Source organism: Aotus nancymaae, unplaced genomic scaffold (assembly GCF_030222135.1).
Source record: "Aotus nancymaae isolate 86718 unplaced genomic scaffold, 86718_ANA_hifiasm-v0.15.2.pri h1tg000020l, whole genome shotgun sequence".
In the NCBI taxonomy this organism is placed as follows: Eukaryota; Metazoa; Chordata; class Mammalia; order Primates; family Aotidae; genus Aotus; species Aotus nancymaae.
The window spans coordinates 50,691,012-50,709,150 of record NW_026988432.1 but is presented as its reverse complement, the minus strand read 5'-3'; the positions used below and the strand labels follow the sequence as shown (position 1 = coordinate 50,709,150).

General features: G+C 35.4%; 1 protein-coding gene across 3 annotated transcripts in view; it reads right to left on the bottom strand.

Moving 5' to 3' along the window:
* Positions 1–1,220: 1,220 nt before the first annotated feature.
* Positions 1,221–18,139, bottom strand: part of SS18 (SS18 subunit of BAF chromatin remodeling complex) — a 68,890-nt gene continuing 51,971 nt past the window's right edge. For all 3 annotated transcript variants that reach the window (XM_012445053.2, XM_012445052.3, XM_012445054.3), the window contains one exon: positions 1,221–3,328. In XM_012445053.2, coding sequence (XP_012300476.1) covers positions 3,302–3,328 — 27 coding nt within the window. In that variant the 3' untranslated portion in view covers positions 1,221–3,301. The remainder of the gene's footprint in view (positions 3,329–18,139) is intronic.

The following is an 18,139-nucleotide window of genomic DNA, read 5'->3' as shown; positions in this document are numbered from 1 at the left end:
TACCAAATTTTTAATAATTGTGACTTTTAATGGATGACATGAAAAATGTTCACTCTTTGTATAATATATGTCTGTTAATCTTTTATTTGACATGAATGACTTTTTAAAATGAATAAAAAGGCAATGACTTTTACATACAAATTCTGAGACGGTTTCTAATGTTAACACTGAAAATACAGAATTTAGAAGCAAGAAGAATCTTCAAGTACTTATCTTTTAGATGTCTTTATTGGAATAGTTAAGACATTAAATAACATAGTGTTTGCTTCTATTTGGGGGTTGGTATATGGACAATCAGAAGTTTGGCCATGAGCTGCTATATAAACTGGGTTACTGTAACATGGGAGCCCACTGCACGATGCTCTGCTCTATTATGTTAAAAATTTCATTTAAAAAATTTTAAACCAAAATGTGCTACCTGAATAATGCTACAGAATAGTAACATATTCCCAAATAACAGAACTAGCACATTTAGCACATTTTGAAATGTTTATTAATAGTCACCCCACTCTTTTCTTAGTAATACTTTGCTTCTGGAATTTTATAGAATAGCATATTGATTCATTATTATTTTGATGAAATGCAAATTTTAGTTGCACAATATATAAGTCTCTACAGAAATGTCACATCTAATAGACAGGTACTGGTAAAGTTATTCCTCTTACTAGGTATCAAAGGAGTAAGGTAATTTTTGTCACCACCAATTAAAAACTTTTACGAAATAGGACTGTTATAAAACAATTAAACCTTGCAAATGCACTAGTCTCCAGAAAGAAAGTCCTGGAGGAAATTCTGCTTATTAAAATTGCAATTTTAGTTTCCATTAAAAGGAGAATAAGACAACAGAAGATGGGCTGGCAAGACAAATTATTTCTTAATGTCAGTTGAGCTTATTTCAAATGAGATAACGTATCTACACCAGGTTGGGTTCAGTACAATTTTGTCTTCTCAACTCATTTATCTAATTCAGTCATCTTGATTATAGCCTCATGGACTTCATTTTCAGAGAAAGAATTCTGTAACAAACAGCCTACACAACATGCTGATTACTGAACAGTTAATTCTAATTAACTTGGGCATGGCAAGAGAATTTTGATAAAGTCCTAGAATACAAATATAGTCTGCTTATACTGGACTAACTTATATAAAAACCCACAGCATAGTCTCCAGACAAAACAAGAGAGTCAAAGAGATCTAATTTAAAGAAACAAATGAGAAAATTAAAATCACAAATAATTTATTCTTCCGTTAGAGTTGATACAGTTTTAAATAGCAACAAAGTACACAGTGGTGGAAAATTGGCACAGAACCTACAAGCATTTCAATCACAATAAGGCTGTTCATGCTTTATCTGTTCAAACTTGATTCCCATTTTCTACTGACCAAGTTTAAAAAAGAAAAACCTGTTCTGGCCGAGCATGGTGGCTCACACCTGGAATCCCAGCACTTTGGGAAGCCGAGGTGGGTGGATCACTTCAGGTCAGGAGTTTGAGACCAGCTTCGCCAACATGGCAAAACCCCGTCTCTACTAAAAGTACAAAAATTAGCCGGGCATGGTGGTAGGCACCTCTAATCCCAGCTACTCAGGAGGCTGAGGCAGAAGAATCGCTTGAACCTGGGAGGCAGAGGTTGCAGCGACCCAAGATCTCGCCACTGCACTCCAGCCTGGGTGACAAGAGCGAGACTCCATCTCAAACAAACAAACAAACAAAAAAACAAACCTATTCTGACCTTGAAACACACACTCTCTCTTACACACACAGAGACCCACTCAAATTCTTCCTTTTGATTACAGTATGTTGAGAACAGTATGTTCTGCTTATTCAAATTTATGGTATCCTTTCTGTTTTGTTTCCAGTTAAAAGCGGGAAAAACCAATCCAATTATAAATAATACATCTTATTCCCTGGGCATAGGCAACTGTGATGAAAATAGCAACTTACCTTTGGGCTAGATGTTTTCAGATTATGTTTAAATAACCATGGTTAGAAATTTTTCAATGTATGCTTTCCTGCCCCACGCAATCTTCCTGAATTTAGCTAAAATAATCAGGCACAGGACAGTCTCAAATAATGATTAAAATATGCCCTGCTAATAAACAAGGTTATCTAGAATGCAACTTCTGTGCTTTTAAAACAGATAGAATAAACCTCATTAATAAGCATTTTCCTAAATATCTCTTTGTGTTATATTAACCAACATAAAAAAGGGAAAAACATAAAAGTGTCCCTTTATAAATGACATTATTTTCAGATAAGAAAGCTGAAACAAAGGTTTGTAAAGTCTCCTCAACTATTCTGTTTAATAACCAATTATCCCTCAATGTTACAAAATAAAATTACTGGATCAATGTTGACTCTTCTTTGATATCATTTATAAAATGCTTTGATATTACTTACTAAGATCCCTGATAATTCAAACAAGGTAAAATTAATACTTTCATTTTCAGTTATTGCTATTTTAGAAGAGGATTACCACTTTCATTTCTATGAAACTGTTTTACCAAAGGCTCCTCAGATCCAACATAAAGTAATTCTTATTGCCTCACATTTTAAAACAGTATTATAAATGATCTTTACAAAAAGGTTTAATCCACAAAACTGGAAGTCTTTTAAAAAATGTCTTTTTACTCAAAACTGTATCACAGTGCCCTTGATTATCTAATAGATAAAAGGGATTTGAATTTCCTCTATGAGAACACAACAGTGGACATATGGTGTGCTTTGTCTTCCCCTCACCTTTATCTTTATAGCACACCATTTTGAGACCAAAACAATCAAGCATCTACCACGCTCCAGAGTCCACATTAACAGAGGATTTCTGATTCTGTCCAGTGCGTAGTGTGCCGCCTTGCATATTCACCACACGAAATAAACATAATATACAAAATATTGCTGCTGTAAAAAGTGTACATTTCCCTCTTCCCCTTACAAAAAAATCTGTGGAAAAGTATTAAATTCCCTTACCCTTCATAAACATACAAAGCTGTTCACACCTTTCAGTCTGTAACAGTCCATTTGAAACACAGTTCCAAAATCATTACAAATTGGTTATGTCATTGCATTTTCTGTCCAATGTTGCCATCTAGAGTAGAAATGTGAAATCAAGAGTATTTTTGAGCTACTAAAGCCTTTTATAACTAAACCACAAAGGCTGCTTACTGATGAAACAGCCACTTATCCACAAGGTTTTTCCAAAAACTAGATGGAATGGAAGGATCTCTTCACAGGGAGGTTTCCACAGTGCTGAGGTGACAATATGGCTGCTAATAGATACTGGCTATTGGAATGTAAGTACTTTTTCACTGCTGGTAATTTCCATACTGTCCCTAAAAGATAAATTTAAAAATATAATTAGATAGTAGTTTGACCATAACAGGCACAGAAAATTACAAACAAATGATTTTTAACATTGTCATACCATAAAAAAGTGGCTGCACCTATAACAAACAAATTTTTTTTATATCTTTAGGTACACAGTATCACCCTGTAATTTCTTCTGATATTATATTCAATTACAAATGAATTTCACAGTCCAAAATATGCCAGGGATTAGCAAATGAGCCTAGAATACTACTACTCGGAATGGGAACTTAAATGTTTAGTGAGTTTTGTTGAATGACTTGAGCAGGCATGGAGAAATTCTGGTTCTAAACTCTGATGGGGTGTGTGTGTGTGTGTATGCGCGCGCGCACGCGCACGTAAAAATCATATGCTAGTGTGACAACGTTGGCTTGTTATAATTATTACAAATTAACATCAAGGGTATTTGAAGTAAGTGGCAAGTGATAATAGAAAGGTATCCAGGAGATAAAAGGTAACCTTTTATCCATTCCAAAATATTTGAGCCTTTCCCTGAGGTCAACAAAGTGTCAGCAGAGGTATTTAGTCCACAGGGACATAAAATCCAGGAACTTTGTTTTGTGTATGTTGTCTGTTTTGTTTTTTCGTAAGGTAGACTTGAAAACTCTCAGGCTGATAGGATGGGACAGAAAAGGAATACAGATAAAAAGGACATGATGAAGCAGCACAATTCTTTAAGCAATGTACAGTATATATCTGTTCAGGTTAGCTTTTGGGGAAAAGAAGACATAGTATGTCCTTCTTTTTTTCTATCTTTCTTCTGTTTTAGAGCATAATTATATGCTCACTGGAAGCATATAATTAGTTAACTGTTTCCTTTGGCTAAACAACTCCCTCGCCAAGTCACAATAATGTAACTCAAAAACATTCTAGACTTGAAATACTTCTCTACCATAAGAAAAGGTACCCTAAAAATCTACATTTCCAAAGAAGTAAGTACACATGATAATGTGTTGAATGTCACCATATATATGATGGAATAATGAATTAAACAGAATTAGAGATTTTACGGGCTGTGCACAGTGGCTCATGCCTGTAATCCCAAGGGAGGCCAAGGCAGTTGGACTGCTTGAGGTCAGGAGTTCGAGACCAGCCTGACCAACAGGGTGAAACTCCATCTCTACTAAAAACATAAAAATTGGCTTGGCACGGTGACACACGTCTGTAATCCCAGCTACTTGGGAAGCTGAGGCAAGAGAATTGCATGAACCCAGGAGGCAGAGGTTGTACTACACTCCAGCTTGAGCAACAGAGTGACTCTGTCTCAAAAAAAAAAAAAAAAGGATTAGGGATTTTACACCAATGTGTTTTACATAGTTATAGTCAGCTAAATTTACAGCCAATCATCATCTTGAAGAATTTATGGGTAAAATGACATCACTTCTAAGATTTGCTCTAAAATACTCTGAAAAAAAAACAGTGTAGAGAAGTAGATCAAACAACAGCAGCGAAATGCTGGTAAACTGATGAAGTTGTGGGTACACAGGGGTTCACTATACTACTGTCTTTTCTGTATGTGTTTAAAAATTTCTATAATAAAAGGTTTAAAATAAGAAATAAAGTTATTGCTTAGCACACTGGAGCTTACTATATCATTGTTAGATTGTCTAAATACTAAATATGAGTGTAAGTTCCAACTCTATTGCTAACTTCCTATTTGAGTCTAAAGAAAGCTCTGCGAGACTCAGTTTCTTCACTCATCAGTGGGAGAGTAACATATACACCTCTGGATTGCAATTTCCCTTATGTTAATGGCTACATCAATTCCTACACCTCATTTGTTTGTTATGATGCTTAAATAAGAGAGGGCATAAGAAAGAACTTTTTAGAATTATAAATCAGTGACTCTGAATGCTGGAGGGAAATGCTCCTTTAGTGAATGTGTAAAATGAGATGTTAATGATGAAAGTGAGCTGCAAATATAAACGATATGAAAGCAGAAGATAGGTTAAGAACCACCATGCCATAGTTAATAAGCTATAATTTATCTACTATATTATGAACTTCTTGAGGACAGAGACCAGGTCAATAATGTATACCAAATAAACTATATCCAAGCAACTGTGAACACTTATGAAACAAATACTCATCATCACCACAAATATGTAAAACAGAGAAGACTCAGGAATATAATTACAAAATAGATAACTTTACTAAGTCTTAGAGAACTTAAGAGAGTTCAGAAAAGAAAAGGTTAACACAGCCTAAATTAATTAGAAAAATATTCCCAAGAATGTGGGAGCCTTGAGAAAATAGTAAGATCTGAACAGCAGAAAAAAAGAAAAGGGGGCAATTCAAATAGAATAAATAGCTGAAACAAAGCATGGAGGATAAAATATAGAATGCTTAGGGAAGTGGGAAGAAAGAATATGCAATAATGAGGAGTAGAAGCTAATAATTATTTTGTAAGACAGAGCTTGAAGTAATGAAAAATACATCTAGCTAATACTGACAGTAGTTAAGTCTTAATATATCCCAATAATACCATCTTAGTATGTGTCACATATTGTCGTAAGTGCTTTGTGCCCATCTATAATCTATATAGTAAATATTACGTCCATTATATAGGTGAAGAAATTGAGGCACTGAGAGTATAAGTAACTTGACCTATACTTGATCACAATGATAGGACCAAACAAAATCATAATCAAGCCTAAAAACGTAGACTGTGTATTTGCAACCATTAGCAAATTCCAAGGTGGCATTAAGGATTAAAACTATGGGTTTTGGAGCCAGAAACCAATTTCTAATGCTAACGTCACCACTTAACAGTTTCTTATCCTTGGGCAAGTTGCTTAACGTCCCTTGAGTTTCAATTTTATCATCTGACAAGGGTAATTATAATCTCGATTTTAAAAAGTTATTCAAGAAGAAAAACATGAAAATGCTCTGTGAGCTACTCAAGTACTCATTAATAGTACGGGTGGCAGTGTGGTACAGTGAACAAAGCATGGGCTTTCAGCACTCAGCAGCAGTCATGTAGCTTCACCACTCCTCAGTTCTGTCATCTTGAGTAAATCACTCGAACACTACGTAGGCCTCACCTTCTCTCTCTTTGCTTCTTCAATTAAAAAAAAAAATTACAAAGTTCCTCAGCCTACAGTGTAAAAACTTTTAACAGGAAAGTAACAAGACAGTATGGAAGATCCTGCTGCAATGAAGGCAGGAGATGAACATGGTCTAAATCAAGATAAGGGAGTAGGTTAGAGAGAAATAGATGGATTCAAAAGCTTTTCGAAAAGGAAGATCAATAACATTTGTCATTTATTAGACAAGGGAGGAAAAGGAGGCACACTTACATATCACATAGGGTACCTGGCATTTTTGCTTGGTGATAGTACCCCTTTCTTTGATAAAGAACACAGAAAAGTAAGTTTTGGTAGAAAAAATCACAGATTTATTTTGTTTCTGCTGAATTAATACCTATGATACATCTAAGCAGAGCTGTCGAGTAGGCATCTAATTTCCAGAAAAGAGATTCAGACTATAGAGATTTGGGAGTCAACACCATGGTGAACTGAGACCTTGTGAATAAATAAGAATGCCTAGGGAGAGTATATTGAATGAAAAGAGTTCCGAAGGTAGAAACCTGAGCAATACCAATCATCTTTAAATTTATTTCCTTCATTCTATTTATCTAATCAGTTCAAAATCTTAACATTGTTTCTTCACAATACATTTTAGGGGTTTCCTCTTATCTCTATTTTTGTGATCATGTATTCAAATCTAGAAAGTAATGGCCTTATTTACTCCGTTGTTTATACTTTATTCACCAATATTTATTGATTACCTACTGTGCTCTACTAGGTGACAGAGACTCAACATAATAAAAACAGACAACGAGATGCCTTTAAAGACGTTACATTCTAGGAGAAGAATAATATGACAATAAACAGTAACAAAATAATCTGTCAAATGAAGAGAAATGTTATGTTGAAAAATTAACGCACATTTCCGTTCAAGATGGATTTACCTGGCAGCATAAAACAATTAAAAATAAAAAACTACATAAAGCATATGATAATCATATTCAGGACACAGGACAGAGACAACAAAGGACAATGATCCCTGAGACATGGTAAACAAATGAGGTCAGCTCTCTGATTACCACAGCTAAGTGCCTTGAGAGTTTCCAGTCTGCAATACATGAAGGGGAACTGAGGCTGAGTCTGCCAGATGTTCTGACTTAAGGAGAAACGGCTTACAGTCTGGAGAGAAAACAGTAGCTAGAGTTAACAGGACAGAGTACCCGAGAGAGAAGAAAGATCTGCCTAAAAGAGACAACTGTGGAGATCTGCAGAGGAACCCTCCTCATATTCAGCACAGTACAGATATGCAATGCAAATGTGTGAGGAAAATAACCTAGGATGAGGCAGAACACCATAAAGGATTAGGAGAAACAATAGTTTGTTACACAGGAACAGAAATAGTGCTTATTCCCACCAGTCAGAGCAAAAAGCCTTATAATTCAAAAGGCACTGGGCACAATACTCAAAAGGCTCTTACGTTAAGAGTGATGAATATTTAGCCCAGGAGTAAACACTGCTCTTTATCCTAACTGAAATATCTTAAATGCAATTTCAGAAAGCTCAAACTGCTTGTAACTTATTAAACTGCATCCCAAAGCAAGCAAAGCTTAAGAATATTTCTAGGCAAACAATATCATCACCCAACAACATAAAATTGACAATGTCTGGAATCCAATCAAAGATTATCACACACACAAAGGAAGAGAGGAAAAAAAACTGATTAAAATTGATCCTAAAATGACACAGATTATTACAATTAGCAGAAGAGGACATTAAAGGAGTTATACTTATATTCCGTATGTTCAAAACAATTAAGGAGAGACACAGAAGATACTAAGACCTAAACCAAACTTCTAGAGATGAAAATGACAACATCTGAGATAACACTCAACAAACCCCAAGCATAAGAAACAAAGAAATCTACACCAAGGCATGCTCTAATCAAATTGCTCAAAACAATTTGAGCAAGAGAGAAATTTCTTTAATGAAATAATTTGATAAAGGGAAAATCTTAGAAAGAGAGAAAAAAAGACACATTAAACAAAAAAACAATAAAAATGACAGCAAATGTCTCCTTGGAAACAATGTAAGGAAGAAAAGAGTGGAGCATCTTTAAAGTATAGAAAGAAAATAAAAACATTAACTGTCAACCTAGAATTCTATATCCAGAGAAAATATCTTTCAGAAATGAAGGTAAAATAAATTTTTTTTCAGACATACAAAAGCTGATTATTACCAGTACACCTGCATTTCAAGAAATGTTAAACAAAGTCCTTCAGGCAAACAAAAATAGTATCAGACAGATATATGAATCTACACGTAAATAATGAAGAATACCAAAAACGGTCAACTACATGTTTTAAAGATTTTTTTCCCCTTATTATTTAAATATCTTTACAGGATAAGTAACTTTTTTAGACAAAAATAAATTCAATATACTATGGGGTTTATAACATATACAGAAGTAAAATTTATAACAGTAACATAAAGACTGGGAAGAAATCAAAGTAGACTATCTTAAGGTTCTTACACTATACACAGTGTCAACCTATCACTTGAAGACACTGATAAACACTACACAAACAAACCTTGAAAATATTATTCTAAGTAAAATAAAATACACCAATCACAAAACTCCACATATTATATGATTCCATTTATCTTAAACGTACAGAATAGGCAAAAAAATCCATAGAAACAGAAAGGAAACTACTGTTGCTGGAAAATCTCCAAATATTTGAAAACAAAATTACAGACTGAGTATTTAAGTATTTAAGGCTGAGTAGATGAAGGGGAATGAGGAGTGACTGCTAATAAGTATACAATTTAACAGGTTGGTGAAAATGTTTCAAACTTAGATGGTGGTGATGGTTGCACAACCTTTTTTTTTTTTTTTTTTGAGACAGGATCTTAGCTCTGTAGCCCAGGCTGGAGTATACTGGCACAATCACAACTCACTGCAACTTTGACCTCTTGGGTTCAAGCAATCCTCTGCCTCAGCTGACTGAATAGCTGGGACTACAGGCACATGCTATCGACCCTGGCTAGTTTTTTAGTACAGGTGGGGTCTTGCTTTGTAGCCCAGGTTGGTCTTGAACTCCCAGGTTCAAGAGATCCTCCTGCCTCAGCTTCCCAAAGTGCTATAATTAGTTAGACCTCCAGTCTAACTTTTTGAATATGCTTAAAAACCACTGAATGGTATATTTTAGAATGGTGACTTGTATGATATGTGAATTATATATCAATAAAGCTGTTTTTGTTAAAAACAGGGAAAAAATCAAAGGCAGGCAGAAAAGGAGAAGAAAAACCAGATCGGACAAATAGTAAAAATAAAGATGATATATTTAATCATATCCATAATCACATTAAACATGTCACAAACCCCAATTTGAAGGCAGCAATTGTCAGACTGGATTTTAAAAAGCAAGATCCAGTTGACTACATATACTGTTCACTTGAAATATAATTTAAACATAAAAACATAAATATGTTAAAAGGATGAAAAATATATTATTCTAATACTAATCCAAAGAAAAGTGGTATTGCAGTATTAATATTAGACAAACTAGATTTCAGAGCAAAAAATATTAGCAGGCATAAATATATTTATTTGATTATGGCAGAGAAGTAAATTCATCAGAAAGATTTGAAAATGTCCAAATATTTGAAAATAAAATTGTACACTTCTAATGTGTCATGTGTCAAAAAAGAAATAAAAAGTGAAATCAGGACGTATTTTGAACTGATTAAAAATAAGAACAGAATAAGATACAGTTTAAGAGTATTTAGAAAGAACTTAACTGGGTTTAAAAGAGGATGTAAAAAAAGGTAACAATATTAAAAAAAGAGTATTTAGAAATAAACACTTATATTAGAAAGAATGACAGTTCTTAAATCAATGGTACTACAGCTTCAATCTTAAGAAAGTGGAAAAAGACGAACAAATAAAATCCAAGCAAGCAGAGAAAAAGAAATAATAATAAAGTTCTGGGCAGAAATCAAAGAAACAGAAAAGCAAATGGGCAAAAAGCAAGCAATAAAATCAAAAGCTGCTTTTTGAGAATAATCAATAGGTAGATAAAAACTAGCCGGATTAATAAGGTCAAAGAGAGAAGACACAAATTACTAATATCAGAAATGAGAGAGGTAATATCACTACAGATTATACAGATACTAAATGATGATAAAGAAATTATTCAACAACATAGATAAAATGGCCAACTCCTATGAAAAATTAACAAAACAAACACTCAAGAAAAAAACAGATAACCTGAATACCCCCTATATTTAATAAATTAAATTTATAATTTAAAAATTTCTCACAAAAAAACTACAAACCCAGATGGCTTCACTGGTAATTTGCACCAAACATTTTAGAAAGAATAATACCAATTTTCTGCAAATCCTTCCAGAAACTTGAAGGGAAGAAATTCTTCCCAACTCACTCTATGAGGCCAGTGCTACCTCAGTAACAACATCAGATAAAGATGTTACAAGAAAAGAAAACTAGAGTCCAAAATTTGTCATGAAAATATAGATGTTCCTTGACTTACCATGGGTTATGTCCCAATTAACCCACTGTAAGTTGAAAATATCCAAAGTGTTGCATATCTCATGTAATTTATTAAACACTGTACTGTAAGTATAAAACAGAATAACTATGACTACTGGAAGTAGAATTTCTACTAAATGAACATCACTTTTCACAGCATTGTGAAGTGAAAAAAATGTAAGTTGAACCACTCTAAGTCAGGACTCATCTGACTAGGACTAGAGGCATATGCCCCTGCAACTGGCCAGTTTTTTTTTTTTACAGAGGTGGGGTCTCATGTTGTTGCCCAGACTGGTCTTGAAATCCTGGGCTCAAGTGATGCAGATGCAGAAATTCTTAACAAAATTTTAGCTAATCAGCCAATATATAAAAATAGTAATACATCATGACCAAATGGATTTTATCCCAGGTATGCAAAGGTGGTTTACAATTTGAAACTCATATAATTCAAAAATTAGCAAACCAAAAAGGAACACCACAATTCTCTTAATAGATAAGGAAAAATCATGTGACAAAATTCAACATTCGTTCCCAATAAAAATTCTCAGCAAACTAGAAATATAATACCTGATAAAGGACATCTACAAAAAACCCTACATTAACATCTTATGTAAGGATGAAAAACTGAAAACTTTCCCCTTAAGATCAGGAACAAGACAAAAAGGTGTCTACTCTCACCATTTTTATTTAACATGGTATTAGAGTTTCTAGCAGAGGCAAGCAGGAGAGTGAAAAAGGAACATGGGAAAGCATTGAGATTGAAAAGGAAAAAGACTGTCTTTACTCACAGACATGATTTCTTTGTATGAATATTCAATGAAATCTACAAAAACACTACTAGATGTGTGATTTTAGTAAGGTTATAGTTTTCATAAAATATCAGTACACAAAAATAAGCTGTATTTGTATATACTAGCAACTAATAACTGGAAACTAAAATTTAAAACATTATAATAGCATCAAAAAATAGAAAATACTTAGGAAATAAATGTAAGACCTATACAGTGAAAACTGTATGACACTGCTGAAAAAAAATTTTTTAAAGGACATATGCCATGTTCACAGGTTGGAAGACTAAATGATATCATCAATTCTCCCCAAATTAATCTATAAATTCAAGGCAATTCCAATCAAACTCCTAGTAAGCGTTCATGTAGAAATTGACAAGATGATTCTAAAATTTATATGGAAATGCAAAGAACCTACAGTGTCAATGAACTTTTCAAAAAAAAAAGAACAAAGTTCAAAAACTAATACCACCTGATTATAAAACTATAAAACATTACAAAACTATAACACTTATTATAAAACTATAGTAATGAAGATGTTGTGGTACTGGCATAAAGATACATACATAAATCAATGGAACAGAATAGAGTTCAGAAGTAGGCACATGTTTACGGACAACTGATTTTCTGCAAAGGTCAAAAAACAATTCAGTAGATAATAGTCTTTTCAGCCAGGCACAGTGACTCACGCCTGTAATCCCAACACTTTGGGAGGCCGAGGCGGATGGATCATGAGGTCAAAGGATTGAGACCATCCTGGCCAACAAGGTGAAACCCCATCTCTACCTAAAAAAAAAAAAAATTAGCTGGGTGTGGTAGTGCACGCCTCTAGTCCCAGTAACTCAAGAGGCTGAGGCAGGGGAACTGCTTGAACCCAGGAGGCAGACGCTGCAGTGAGCTGAGATTGTTTCACTGCACTCCAGCCTGGCGACAGACCAAGACTTCGTCTCAAGTCTTTTTAACAAATGACGCTGAGAAAATTAGCTATTCATTGCAAAGAAAAAGAACCATGCAAACTTTATATTTCACGCCATACATAAAAATTAACTCAAAATGAATCATAGACTTAAATGTAAACTCTAAAATTGTGTAACTTCCAGAAGAAAGCACAGAAGAAAATTTTTGTGACTTTCAGTTAGGTAAAGATTTCTTACATATGATCCCAAAAGCATAATCCATAAGAGAAAAAAAACTAATAAACTTCATCAAAATTTAAATTCTCCCTGATACTATGTACAGAATGAAAAAACAGACAGCAAGAGAGAGATCCAAGATGGCTGATCACTAGCAGCTCGGGCTCGTAATTCCCAGTGAAAGCGCAGAGAACGAGAGGATGCCACACTTTCAGACAAATATTTGTTGCTCACGGACTAGGAGATTCCCAGCAGAGGAGCCCCATGGGTCGCCAGGGCGACTCTTGTGGCCGGCGTGGCGGTTTTGCTGGCGCCTTAGCACGCCAGTTCTTGGTGCAGAGTCCAGAGATTCCCGGGCAGAAAAGCACCATCAATCTTAACACCGCTATTTTGGCCGGCGCAGTGGATTGCTCAGATTTCGGCGCTGGGAATCAACAAGTTGGACGTCCGCTCAGAGGCCTAGTTAGAAAGTCGGTAATTACAAAGACGACAGACGGATAAATATATAATGAAGGGAAGAAACCAGCCTAAAAAGGCAGAGAATACTCAAAATCAGAATGCCTCTCCCTCTACAGGGGATCGCAATTCCTCATCAGTAACAGAACAAGGCTTAATAGATTACGAGTGTGTTCCACTAACAGAAGCAGGTTTCAAAACATGGGTGATAAGAAACTTCTGTGAATTAAAAGAACTTGTTGTAACCCAATGCAAAGAAACTAAGAACCTTGAAAAAAGGTTTGACAAAATGTTAACGAGAATGGACAATTTAGAGAATATAAGTGAATTGATGGAGCTGAAAAACACAACACGAGAACTTGCAAAGCATGCACAAGTTTAAACAGTCGAATTGATCAAGCAGAAGAAAGGATATCAGAAGTCGAGGACCAGCTCAGTGAAATGAAACGAGAAGACAAGAATGGAGAAAAAAGGATGAAAAGGAATGAGCAAAGTCTCCAGGAAATATGGGACTATGTGAAAAGACCTAATTTATGTTTGATAGGTGTACCTGAATGTGATGAAGAGAATGAATCCAAGTTGGAAAATACTCTTCAGGATATCATTCAGGAAAACTTCCCCAACCTGGCAAGGCAGGGTAATAGTTAACTCCAGGTAATACAGAGAACACTACAAAGATATTCTTCAAGAAGACCAACCCCAAGGCACATAATTGCCAGATTTATTAGGGTTGAAATGAAGGAGAAAATACTAAGGGCAGCCAGAGAGAAAGGTCAGGTTATCCACAAAGGGAAATCTATCAGACTTACAGCAGATCTCTCAGCAGAAACCCTACAAGCCAGAAAAGAGTGGGGACCAATATTTAACATCCTTAAAGAAAAGAACTTTCAACCCAGAATTTCATATCCAGCCAAACTAAGCTTTATAATCGAAGGAAAAATTGAATCTTTTGCGAACAAACAAGTACTTAGAGACTTCACCACCACCAGGCCTGCTTTACAAGAGCTTCTGAAAGAAGCACTATACATATAAAGGAACAACCAATATCAGCCTTTCCAAAAGTATATCAAAAAGGAAAGAGCATTAACACAATGAAAGATTTACACTAACTAATGGGCAAAACAGCCAGCTAGCATCAAATGCCAGTATTAAACCTATATATATATTCTAATTGGATAAAAAGCCAAAACCCATCGGTATGCTGCATCCAGACCCATCTCACATGCAACGATACACAAAGACTCAAAACAAAGAGAAGGAGGAAGATTTATCAACCAATCAGAGAGTAAAAATAAACAAATAAACAAAAAGCAGGAGATGCAATTCTCGCCTCTGATAAAATAGACTTTAAAGCAACAAAGATCAAAAGAGGCAAAGAAGGACATTATATAATGGCAGAAGGATCAATGTAACAAGAAGAGCTAACAATTTCATAGATCAACGAGACAGAAAATTAACAAGGACATTCAGGACTTGAACTCAGACCTGGAACAAGTAAACTTAATAAACATTTATAGAACTCTCCACTTCAAATACACAAAACATACATTACCACCTCACACCTATTCCAAAAGTGACTACATAATTGGAAGTAAATCAATCCTCAGTAATCGCATAGCATTTCATAGGTTTAAATGAAATACTGGTTGGCTGCTTGTTTGTTATTTTCTTCCCTTATTCCTTCCTGTCTACATCAAGTATAATTATTGGTATAAAAGAGGTTTTCAATATCCATTACTAAACTGCATTCTAACCTGGGCAAGAAAGCAATACTCCCATTCTCTCTCTCTCTCTCTCTTTCTCTTCCTTTTTCTTCCTCTTCTTTTTTTTTCTTTCTTTCAAAAAAAAAAAGACAGGATGAAAGTATGTGCAAATGCATGAATGTTCACTGAAGCACTGTTTACAATAGCAAAGACCTGGAACCAACCTAAATGCCCATCGATTATAGACTGGACAGGGAAAATGTGGCACATATACACCATGGAATATTATGCAGCCATCAGAAATGATGAGTTCGTGTCCTTTGTAGGGACATGGATGAGACTGGAAACCATCATTCTCAGCAAACCAACACAAGAACACAAAATCAAACACCGCATGTTCTCACTCATAGGCGGGTGTTGAACAATGAAGACACAGGGAGGGGAGCATCACACACTGGGGTCTGTTGGGGGGAAATAGGGGAGGGACAGCGAGGGGGTGGGGAGTTGGGGAGAGATAGCATGGGGAGAAATGCCAGATATAGGTGAAGGGGAGGAAGGCAGCAAATCACACTGCCATGTGTGTACCTATGCAACAATCTTGCATGTTCTTCACATGTACCCCAAAACCTAAAATGCAATTAAAAAAAAAAAAAAAGAAAGTATGTGCAAATGATACCTGATTAAGGACTTGTACCTAGGATATATAAAGACTTCTTAATATTCAATAATAAGAAAAATAACCCCCAATTTAAAAACGAGCAAAAGATTTAAACAGACACTCCTGAAAAGAAGATATATAGATGGCAAATAAGCAAGAGATGATGATCAACATCATTCGTCCTTCGGGATACTCAAATTAAAGTCATGAGGTGTTATAACACACCAATTAGAATAAATGAAATTAAAAAGTCTGATTCATACCAAGTGTTGGCAATGAGTTAGCAAGGATATGGAAGAACTCATACACTGCTGGTAGGAATGTGCAATGGTACAAGTACTTTGGAAAACATTTTGGCAGTTTGTTGAATTAAATATATACTGATCATATGATCCAACCATATTTACCCAAGAAAAATGTCCCCAAGGATTTGTCTATGTACTTTGTCTATAAAACATACAAACAAATACTTTGTATGTATTTATTCATAGTACTTTGTCTATAAAACCCAATATCCCATCTATAGATTAATGGATAAACATAGTACACCGTCTGTAAACACAAATTTTCCCCAGGGACAAACACATAGCCATATAATGGAACACTACTTAGCAATAAATAATTATTGACACACAAAACATAAGTATCAAAACAATTATGCTGAGTAAAAGCAGCCAGATAAAAAAACAGAACATACTGTATAATTCAATTTCTATACAATTTTGGAAAATGTAAACTAATCCACAGTTTAGTTAGCAAATCAGTGTCATGGTCTGGAGACGGGATACAAGTGGAAGAATTTCAAAGGGGCACAGGAAAAACTTTTGGGCACGATAGATACTCCATTATTTTGATTCTGCTGATGGTTTCACAGGTGTGTATACACATGTCAAAATGATCAAACTGTACACTTTTATTACATGCAGTTTAATTGTATGTAAACTATACATGAATTAAGCCGTTCCAAAAAACCATAAAAAGGGTAGGGAAAATGAATGATGCAATGGAGGGTATCACTATTTTACTCAGGTGGTCAGTGAAGGACTCTCTGATATGATATGGTGACGTTTAAGCAGAGATTTTAATAAAGTGAGATTGGAGATATTCCAGACATTCAGGCAGAAGGTGGGCAACAAATACAAAGGTTCTCAGGTAGAAACTCACTTGATGCATATAAGGAACAGCAAACAGGCCGGTGTGATTGAAATAGAGTGGGGGCAGCAAGTGGTTGGAATACAAATACACAGGCCCAGCTGGGCATGGTGGCTCACGCCTGTAATCCCAGCACTTTGGGAGGCCAAGGCGGGCAGATCACCAGAGGTCGGGAGTTCAAGACCAGCATGACCAACATGGAGAAACCCCATCTCTACCAAAAATATAAAATTAGCTGGGCATGGTGATGCACACGTGTAATCCCAGCTACTTGGGAGGCTGAGGCAGGAGAATCACTTGAATCTGGGGGGTGAAGGTTGTGGTGAGCCGCACACGCCACTGCACTTCAGCAGCCTGGGCAACAAGAGCAAAACTCCATCTCAAAATAAATAAATAAATACACAGCCATGAGGATAAGGTAGGATTTGGGACCACAAGTCCTATACGGCCCTGTAGGCCAGTATATCCTACGGCTTTTTACTTAAAACACCACAGGGTTTTAAGCAGAGAGGTGACTAATGTCTTTAAAACATTACTGTGGGTCTCATGTGCAGAATATCTTGTAGAGGAGGCAGGATAAAATCAAGAAAACTAAAAAGGACCATAGACTGCAACAGTCCAGATGAGTGATAATTGTGATTTTGACTTGGGTGAAAGGAGACTGAAAAATGGCTAGATACTGGATATATTTTTAAGGAGGAGGTGAGAAGATTTGCTTATTGATTGAATGTTTGCTTTGCAAAGAGGCTGAGTCAAAGATGACTCCAGGTTTTTAACCTGAGGAACAGGAAGAACGTAACCACTGTTTACTGAGATAGGAAGGACCAATGGGGAAGTATCCTAACAACTTCTTTCCTTTTAATTTCTTCCCTTTTGTCTTGCATAATGCTGTAAGATTAATCTGCCTAAACTACAACTATAATTATGTTAGTACCGGGTTTCAGAATCTTCATTAGTTTCAACTATCTTCAAGGTGATGAACTATTTTTCCTAAAATAAAGAGATCAACAGGTCTTTGGGTAGTGGGCCAAAGATAAGGTTAAACATTAGGTTAATGTGGAAACACTACTGGCACTAAAATAGCTAAAATGGTCCCCTCCTCATATTCTTTTCTAGTGGGGAAAGAGATGTGGTTGGCAACTACTTAAACACCAGAGTCTTTATACACAGTATAGTCCCAAATTCCTGAGAACTTTAGAAAGTGGAATAATTATGATGATAAAAGGAGAAGTAAATCACGTCAGTGCTAGCCACTGCTAGCCACTTTATGTACACTGCTTTTCAAGCTCCACAATGATGTCAGGAT